Source organism: Mizuhopecten yessoensis, unplaced genomic scaffold (assembly GCF_002113885.1).
Source record: "Mizuhopecten yessoensis strain PY_sf001 unplaced genomic scaffold, ASM211388v2 scaffold3375, whole genome shotgun sequence".
Lineage (NCBI taxonomy): Eukaryota > Metazoa > Mollusca > Bivalvia > Pectinida > Pectinidae > Mizuhopecten > Mizuhopecten yessoensis.
The window spans coordinates 330,976-340,683 of record NW_018405013.1 but is presented as its reverse complement, the minus strand read 5'-3'; the positions used below and the strand labels follow the sequence as shown (position 1 = coordinate 340,683).

The 9,708-nt window shown below is 35.4% G+C and overlaps 1 protein-coding gene across 1 annotated transcript; it reads right to left on the bottom strand.

Moving 5' to 3' along the window:
• Nucleotides 1-734: 734 nt before the first annotated feature.
• LOC110447437 (mitochondrial import receptor subunit TOM20 homolog) lies at nt 735-9,375 on the bottom strand. The gene is made up of 5 exons (XM_021493133.1): nt 9,175-9,375; nt 6,371-6,420; nt 3,660-3,741; nt 3,275-3,417; nt 735-1,471 (listed from the first exon to the last, which is right to left on the bottom strand). Exons 1-5 carry the CDS (start codon nt 9,311-9,313, stop codon nt 1,403-1,405), a joined length of 483 nt encoding a protein of 160 aa, XP_021348808.1. The 5' UTR covers nt 9,314-9,375; the 3' UTR covers nt 735-1,402.
• Nucleotides 9,376-9,708: the final 333 nt, after the last annotated feature.

The following is a 9,708-nucleotide window of genomic DNA, read 5'->3' as shown; positions in this document are numbered from 1 at the left end:
GAAATTCCCTACAGCTGATGCTTGTAAGGTAACCTAATTAATCCACATCTTTTATATTACTAAGCAAGATATACCTTTTCTATATTTAAATATAAAACAGCTTCACAACATATTTTGTTAATTTTCGAGAAGTGTTGACAGCTGTTAATTATGTAATATTATTCCTCTGACAAAAATGACAAATCAATGATGTCTTGCATCACATTTAAGATCAATAGACTCCAAACTCAAGTAACGGTATTGATTTGGTTTGGTTTGTTTGGGTTTTACATCCTATTAACAGTCTAATGGTCAATTAAGGACATGGCAGGTTTTGGTCATGGAGGAAAGCTTGAGAAAACCACTCACATGTGGCTCGTACCTGGCGATTGCCCCACATAACCAGCGGCCAAGTGGTGGAGAGTGGTAGCAGAATGTCAGACGCCTTTACCACTTGGCCCCTTATGGTATTAAAACCAATCAAAACATTCTGAACAGAGGAATGCCATTTAAGTATCCCCACCAATCTTAGATGTTGGAAATAGTCACTAGCAGTTGGAGACTTTCTGGGAGTTGCCATTGTTCTTTAAAAAGAAATCATTCTGGAGGTGATCAGCTCACCTACTTTTCTTTTTCTATTACTTTTATTCCAATAATTCTGGATTCAAGCTTTGGACATGATTTTTTTTCTTAACAAAGTGTTTCTACATGAGTATATTAATAATGCAAATAACAGAATTACATTTACACCCATCACAATTTTTCAAAAATATCACATTTTTATTCAAACATAAAATACCAAGTTTTCCTGACCATCAAATGTATGTACTTTTTGTATGTTGTGCATTTCCCATGCAAGAATATTGTGACCCATGTCTAACAAATATGTGACAAGATTTCATCTTCAGACCTGGACAATCAGACAAAGTCTTAACAAAAAAATAGCAATGAAATGTTATTGGTTATTTTCACAAATGTGTATGTCACATTTCCTGTGGAGCAGCAAAAATATGGAGAGGAACTTTAACATCACAATATTTCTGCTCCTATTGCTCCCATTTTCATAAGCCTCTTCATTCGATCTGTTCCTAGTCTTTAGAAGTACCCGACAGTTTGTTCCATGATAGTTACTTATAACATCATTTTATAATGAAAGACTGGAGTCAAGTCTGAGGAACCCTGTGTCAACACTGGCGTGTGTCATTCCAGCAAGAGTCCAAATCGTAAATTAATTCTGAAGTTTTAAATTCAAGAGTCCAAATCATTTCTTCATTAAAAGTTTTTAAATTGCATGATGTCATCTTCTAATATCCGAGTATCAGGAATGGTTTTCACCAACACTAGTAATGTGTAAATGAGTATAAATATCTAGATCCAGGCGTGAGAAAAGATGACATGACAACCCCCTCCCTTGACATCAACTTCACTCCACATCATCCTCAGCAATCGTCATCTCTGGCATTCCCATTGGAGCAGACGACATCCTCACTTGCTGAAATAGAAATTCTATGATTTAATTCTCACTCACTGAAATAGAAATTCTATGATTTAATTCTCACTCACTGAAATAGAAATTTTATGATTTAATTCTCACTCGCTGAAATAGAAATTCTATGATTTAATTCTCACTCGCTGAAATAGAAATTCTATGATTTAATTCTCACTCGCTGAAATAGAAATTCTATGATTTAATTCTCACTCGCTGAACTAGACATTCTATGATTTAATTCTCACTCGCTGAACTAGACATTCTATGATTTAATTCTCACTCGCTGAAATAGACATTCTATGATTTAATTCTCACTCGCTGAAATAGACATTCTATGATTTAATTGTATATATGTGTAAGTACACACAACATGTACTGTAACTAATCACCAACCTAGTGAATAATAGTAATATTTATTCAGGTAAAAGGCAGACATTACACGTACATGCTTATCACATTTTGCAGATTGGACATAAATATATATATTATCACAGATGTTATAAGTTATTTATGGCTGCCATAGAACTAGTAATCAGTCAGGGTGTTAAAAAAATGGATTGGAGTCGATTAATTTAGGCCTTTATCGGGATGACCAATAAAGTCACATTGTGGCTCAATTCCAATGGGGTCCCTTATAGGGCTATGGAATACAAAATAGTATACCGTCAGTCTTAGCATTTAGGATTTATACACCATAGACGATCTGTTTATGAGATTTATATTTTTTATTCCGTCTTTGCGTATTGCAGAGTTATCTTCTCTTGGGAGCAGGTATTGATTGATACGTCACTTGTTTGTGAGAGTAACGTCATCAATTTTTGAGAAAACGACGTAATTTTCTCGCACAAACCAATGACGTAACAATCAATACCTGCTCCCAAGACAAGATAACTCTGTAATACGCAAAGACGGAATAGACCTGCTGAAAATCTGATATTTACCAAGAAATAGTTTCTTATATAATAAGTGTTCAATATTAACATGAAATAAAGAAATTATGTGTGATAATAAAGGACGTCAAGTCATTTCAAAGAGGAGATTTTCTTTCACAACCATGCTTATCATCCACATAATAGGCAAGTGATTCTGATAGACCTACATTGTTTTAGGTAAGTGATTCTGATAGACCTACATTGTTTTAGGTAAGTGATTCTGATAGACCTACATTGATTTCCAATGTTTATGGGTCTACTGTTAAGTTTGAACACTGTTCCGAGGTTACTTATATTCACCCCTGAAGACACATTTGAACTCTTCCAATTCAAAGGTTGGAATGGTTCATTATGACCTTTCAAGGGTGAATAAGTTAACATAGATTAACACTGAATATTGATGACGCATTCAAATCTCGCATTAAAATTACAATTTGGTGTAAGTGAGTAAAGCAGAAAGAACAGTGTTAGAAATTAGGTGTGCAAGACATCTACACACACGTGATAAAACTTAGGCTTTTGGTGTCATCGTTTACAAGATAATTGACTTTGCTTTTTATGTCTGATATTATTATTAAAAAGATATAACTTTGCTTCTAGTGATATATTTACAGGATGTTTTTCTACAAGGAACTCTTGTGACTTTCTCTGTGATATTTACCAGGTAGTTTACCTGACTTTTGATGAGGTAGGACCTTTCCAAGATTTACATCAAAATTCTTCGACTTTCTGATAGATAAGTAACTTACAAGAAAAGGTACCTGACTCTGAGGAGACGCACAGAGCCATTAGTTTCGGTAAGATATTTACTTTGCTATATATCGTACATGCTGGTTGCAGTTGGTGAGGTAAATGACTGTGATGCTTTACTTACCTGGCCAGTGACAGGAAGTTTCTGTACCAGCAGCTGAAACACCTGAGGAGGTAATGTAGACTGTAACACCTGTAAAAGTTGCTGAGGCTGACCACATACGGCCACGGCTCTACTCAGGTGCTCAACTCCGCCCTCGATGTCGCCTAGAAAACAACAAACCCATTCATTGATAATAGCATGCCTCAAAATTACATCACCTAGGAATCCATGCAGACAGGTTAACTTTGATTGATTGATTGTTATATTGCACACTTCCCCGATATAATATCACGGGTCATGTTTATCCTGCAAGTTTGCATTCACTGATTTAAAAAGCAAAAAAAACCTTTGAAGCTTGATCTTAGAAAACAATATTTACCTGTTGATCTTAGAAAACAATATTTACCTGTTGCCAAAAGCTCTTCACCCAATTGGACCTCTTGAAGGAAAAACTTTTGTAGATCTTCGTAGCTGCCACTGTTTAACGACTGGAAGTAGAATCAAACATCAGTGTATACGTTACTTACCTGATAATAACACATTCTAGTTCAAGTCCTCATACATATACACCCATTCCTTTGTTAACTGTACATATGTTGAAAGCATAGGCATAAATGTTAAAAGTGATTTTTTTTATATTTTAAGTTTTGCATTTCAATAGTCAAGAAAGATCAACATAGGTCAAGGAAAGTAACCGACAATCAACTAGAATACTGACAGGTCAGTAAGGGCCCTGTCTTGTGGCAATAGATCCCCCATAATCATCAAGAAGCAATCCGCCCATATAGCTGAGCTTAACATTTGACATTTGGACTTCAAAAAGAACCGCAAGGAAGCAAAATATACATTTTACATGTACTATGATGTGAGTCTTGTTTCCTTCCACCTCCATATTTGCTGGGCTAACAGAAATGTAAATACCAGTTCAATAATCATTTGTTAGCTTTGATTTGTTTTATTTCTCCTTATATACCTCCTCCATAGTCAGGGTCAAAGTCAGAGATCAACTTTGTCTTTGACCTCTGGACCCCAATGACCTTGACATTAACCCAGTGACCCTGATCTTTGGTCAGTTGACTTATTCTTTAATTCCGACCAACTTTGCTTCTTAATATCATAACAAAATGTTCATCAGGGAAAAGGTACAAAATTTAACCTTCGCCTTTGACCTAGTGACCTTGACCTTTGGTCAATTGACTCCTTGTTTAATTCTGAGCAACATTGCTTCAAAGTGTCAAAGCGTAATGTTTACCAGTGAAGAGATACAAAATTTAACCTTGACATTTGATCCAATGACCTTAACCTTTGGTCAGTTGACTCCTTGTTTAATTCTGATCAACTTTGCTTCATCATGTCATAAAAAAAATGTTCATCAGTGAAAAGATGCAAAAATTGACCTTGACCTCTGAATCTAATGACCTTGACCTCGACTTTTTACCTCAGTGTGTCTCTTTGTTTAATTCCGAAACAACTTTGCTTCAAAATGTCATAGGGAAATGTTTACCAGTGAAAAGCTACAAAATTTGACCTTGACCCCTGACCCGATGACCTTGACCTTTGGTCAGTTGACTCCTTGTTTAATTCTTATCAATTTTGCTTAATAACGTCATAACAAAATGTTTATCAGTGAAAAGATGTAAAATTTGACCTTGAACTTTGAACATAATAACCTTGACCTTTGACCTTGACTTTTTACCTCAATGTGTATTTTTGTGAACTGAACATCTTGACCAAGTTTCAAGTACATCGGTCAATAAATAACAAAGTTATTAGCCAGGAACAAAATTTGTGGACAGACAGACAGACAGACTCTCCGATACGGGGCCCTAATAATTGGACCTATTACTTTATCACCATCAGTAAAACCTTGTTATACTGCGACCATTTGTCCTGAGAAATCTTGGCATTATAAAAGGGTTGGCAATGAATTGAGGGAAATGTATAAAGGAAAATGAGAATATGGAATATGGAAAATTGGAATATGTTTGCAGTAAACAAGGTGGCAAATGAAACGAAGGGTTTTATTGTATTACTCGTGTTCAAACATGCATCAATAATATGAAAGGAGATTTTTTTTTTATATCAAAAACCTTATTATGAAATCCACATAGAACACATTTATTAAGACTGTAACTGATTAACACCTTGGAATGTACATGGACATGAACCAGATTGGCTTTCATCAACTCATTAGCCCCTGAAGTTTCATAATGAACTTTTCCAACCTTTGAATTGGAAAGGTTCAAATGTGTCTTCAGGGGTGGATGAGTTAAACATATGAACTAACAGGTTTCTTTGAATTTGAATTTTCACACACAGGAAAAGCATTTTCTTATAATTAAGCTTGGGCCCAGATAAAATGATACGTGTACAACTTTGATATCATATACCGACACTAAAATATTGAATTATCATTTTACATTCCTGCAACTAGAAAAGCAGGCTTAAATATTATGCAAAATCTTCTTACATGTTTCATTTGGGATAAAAAAAAAAATAACAGTCATGAATATTCATGGCATGGCATGTTCTGTTTAAACAATAAATCTTTATTGTAATTTTTAGTGTATTTCATCCATATAGCCATCCTCAATATCCAGGGGCTACGGTCACTTTTGTTCTCTACACCCCTGAAATATGTCATGACAAAATTGAAGGCACACGGCTAGCTAATTGATTGGTCTCAGTTAAAAAACCACTTGACCAATCACTAGGCTGACGATGTCCTTTCGAAGATTACAGAGGAGCGACACCCGACTTCAAAGCCAGTAAGTTTTACCGTTATACCACCGACAAATTCTTTTGAAATACATCAAAGGATAAAACTTGTCTTCTCGTCTCAAACACACGCTGGTGCATACTGAACCTTCAATTTTGTTATATGACATATTCCAAGGGTGAAAGTGAGCATAACTCTTGGATATCGAGGATGTCATCTAGCAGGTATATGTGTATGTTGTATTTATGGTTTGTCAATTTTCATTAAACCATTAGTTAGGTGACGATACTTTAAGTGATTGCCATCACTAGTGTATGTTGTATCTGGGACACTACACACAGTGCCATTTAGACACTTCTCTATTCACATACTGTGTCAATATAAATAAAATTACTTACTGGGCCGCTGGCAGGCTTTTGATTATTTGACCGTTTAGCTTTCCGTCTCCCTGAAACAGAATAATGGGAAATTTCCTGATAAGTTCTATTCACAGGAGAAAAAACATTAATAGGTAGAAATGGTCCAATGGGCCAGGAATAATTAACCAGTGATCTTATTATTTTGTCAAAAGATTCAAATTTAGCTTCACACACATCCTTAAAATGATTATTAAGCTTGATTTAAACATTTATTTAATGAATGCAATTGTACATGTATAAAATGTTCATACAAATAAAATTGGAATTTTTCGGTGTACAGTGAAATAATTTCTGATGTGTTCCACAAAATTTAGTGAAAAGCACAAATACAAAGTATAAAAACGATTGTATTTGTTCATGACGAAAATTGAATTTTTGGAACATATTTTTATATCCTAATGAAGAAGTGACATTTTTGAAAACCAAAATCATAGTACTGTACAACAAAATACAGAAGATTTCACAATTACTTATTCCCAAACACAGCCAGATAGCAGCGCACAGTTAACACATTTAGCATCCATGATTACTTTAATACAGTTGTTACCCGTTCTCTTGCACAAAAAAAGTGCACTGAAAAGTAGTTTTGTGTATGGTTAGCATGGCATCATTTGTGGAAATCTTAGCCACTTTCTATTTTATTTTCACATAGTTTGAGTTTGTGCCAAACTATACCTAACCAATTAAATGTTCTGAAAATATATGTGTTCAGATAAAAAATTATACTGAACTGTTTTTCTAATGGGGTTTTTTATATGAAGAAAAACAAGAATCTGATTCCTCCTCTGATGATAAATTAAATAGTTTTGCAGCATTTTGTCCAAGAGATCATGTCTGTAAGTAAACAATTTTTACAGGTATTTTTACATATACTGTATCAATCAACATTTTCCGGAATTATTTGAATTGCTGCGAAGTTGGACATCTAGTGGAATCGCTCACCCACGCATTTCTGAAAACTTGACACTTTTTTTTTAATAAATGCACAAATATTTTAACTACCAGTAATTCTATTCTTCATACTTTCAAAGATAATATGTGAGATTTATGTCTTCTGTCAAAGTCGAAACTATTCAGTTTCTATTTGATACAGAAATTAAACAAACAGAAATATATAAGTACACAACTCCAAGAAACCACATTGTGTACCATCTGTATTTAGTTGTAAATTTTCTTTCCAAGAGTAAACGAAGGCTGTCCCAAAGCAAAGCTCAGGTGACCTAAAAATACAATGGGGATAAACTGGGATTCAAATCCAGAACAGTTATATATACATCTCTGGGTGGTATAAGTCTATATGACCACAGGCTTAGGAAAATGCAACTGGACGAGACCAGGAATGGAACCCAGGACTTTGTCACCAGCTGATGAGCAACCTGATCATCAGCAGACAACCTCCACAGTCGTGCTAAAAGTTTGTAATATTGTCTGAGGACCTAATAACAAGCTACACCTGTTTCTGTGCCCAGATATTTGTGCATCACACTTGTATCATAACTGATGTAAACTTATTTTTATATCTATAAAACTGGTCAGCCGATGCTATACAAGGATCAAATAATACCTCTGTAACTGTAAAATGAGTCGTGCGTTTCCAACAGGGATCTAACCAGTGACCCCCAGCTTCCCAGTCCGTAGCCGGAGTTTCCTCTAGCCCTGACACCAGACTTAGACATTTTGACAGATAGATGTCTGTTTAAATGTCCAAGTCTGGTGTCAGGGCTAGAGGAAACTCGGGCTACCCAGTCTGCTGTTCTACCGTTGGGCTAGAGGGAATTTCCCTTCAGCCAAAGTTAAAAGGCGACCGGCGTAGTCATATGTACAATGTTTAATTGAAACCTGCCACACATCTCATGAGACCCCATACTAACTAAATACAAATGAAGATCACATGCTTCTGCAATTTTATCTATAAGAAGGGCTTTAACTATCGTTCAAAATTGATAAAACCCAGATAACATGTCTTAATCCCTTGAGGTAGAATCATATTTCATGATATTCTAAATTCCCAAAGGAAAAAATGAAATAGAAAACGTCCTCTGACCACAGATAAAAAATGAAATAGAAAATGACTGACAATAAACATAGCTTTATCAGGTCCATTACACTCTGCCGATTGAGCTATATAGCTGTAAAGACCTATAATAGATCTATTGACCTATCTGAAATAGGTCTTTTGAGTGATTTTCTTTTTTAAGGAAAACGGAACAAAGTCGCATTTAAAAGAAGATTGTATCATTAGGTTGATAACAAAAGACATTAAATATAAGTATTCTTTTAAAAAAAATAATGATGTAAAGAAATCGGAAATTTTACATTGATGAAAAATGAAAATAAACATCTAAATGTATGCTTTTTGTAGTCAACATTACCATTAACCTTATTGTTTTATGCAACTTTGCTTTGATTAAATAAAATTTGAAGTCTGAGAAAATATAGCTCAATACAGCTATAATTTATAGGTGTATATAGCTATATAGGTCTTTATAGCTATATAGCTCAATCGGCAGAGTGTACTGGACCTGTTTATATTCTTAGTCGAGATAATACCATTTGTTAATGCTAAAAAATCAAGCTATCGTCCTCTGACCACAGATAAAACTAAAACTTGCCTGTGGACAACAGGGGCTAATACTAATACCCGGCCTCCTCTGTCCAGGCCGACGCAATTTATAAAAAAAAATCTCTCGTCGTCAGAAAGCTACGTTATCGCAGCTAGGGCGAGCCCGTGTGAGTGGACTAAAGGTGACCGAGTGGTCATCCTGGTAGCCTAGGTTACCTACTTTCTTGTAATTTTTTTTTAAAATCTGGGTCACTCCTTCTTTTATAGTCAAAATATGCGCAATAACCAAGGAAACATAGGCCAGCTCCTGCAGCGGCGTAACCGACCGCGGATCTTGGCATCATTGACACTGCAGACATGCTTCCTCCAAAACTTCGTCCTCATGCGTCTTGAAATCGTCCAGGTCGTTCACAAGCTTGTTTTTGTAGGGGGTAAAATGTGCTCTATGAACCCGAGCTCGGGCTACGGATCTAAAACCCGGATTACCCCCCTTTATAAAACTATTGACTAGGCTGAGCCTAAGGACTTTACTTTGTTGCAAACTAAAAGTAAAGCTTAGCGAAATCTGGTCAAGAAATCAACATGTAACTGTTTGTATGTTGATTTTTTTCTCATTATCGTCTCATTGATACATGCGAACATTTCCTATGAAGTACTATGCCCAGTACAATCATGTCAGACAAGTAAATGTGGAATTCTTTACCCAAAATTATGATCCTTTTCAGTGCCATGTGGGGATGTCTAGTCAGGTGGT

What these genes read in the sequence shown, in the direction of transcription:
- LOC110447437 (XM_021493133.1), bottom strand. Translation starts at nt 9,313, where the DNA reads ATGTCTGCAGTGTCAATGATGCCAAGATCCGCGGTCGGTTACGCCGCT. An exon ending in TGAAGAGCTTTTGGCAACAG is followed by an intron (nt 3,418 to 3,659) that starts GTAAATATTGTT and finishes GTTGTTTTCTAG; the next exon opens with GCGACATCGAGGGCGGAGTT. An exon ending in AACTTCCTGTCACTGGCCAG is followed by an intron (nt 1,472 to 3,274) that starts GTAAGTAAAGCA and finishes TTTCTATTTCAG; the next exon opens with CAAGTGAGGATGTCGTCTGC.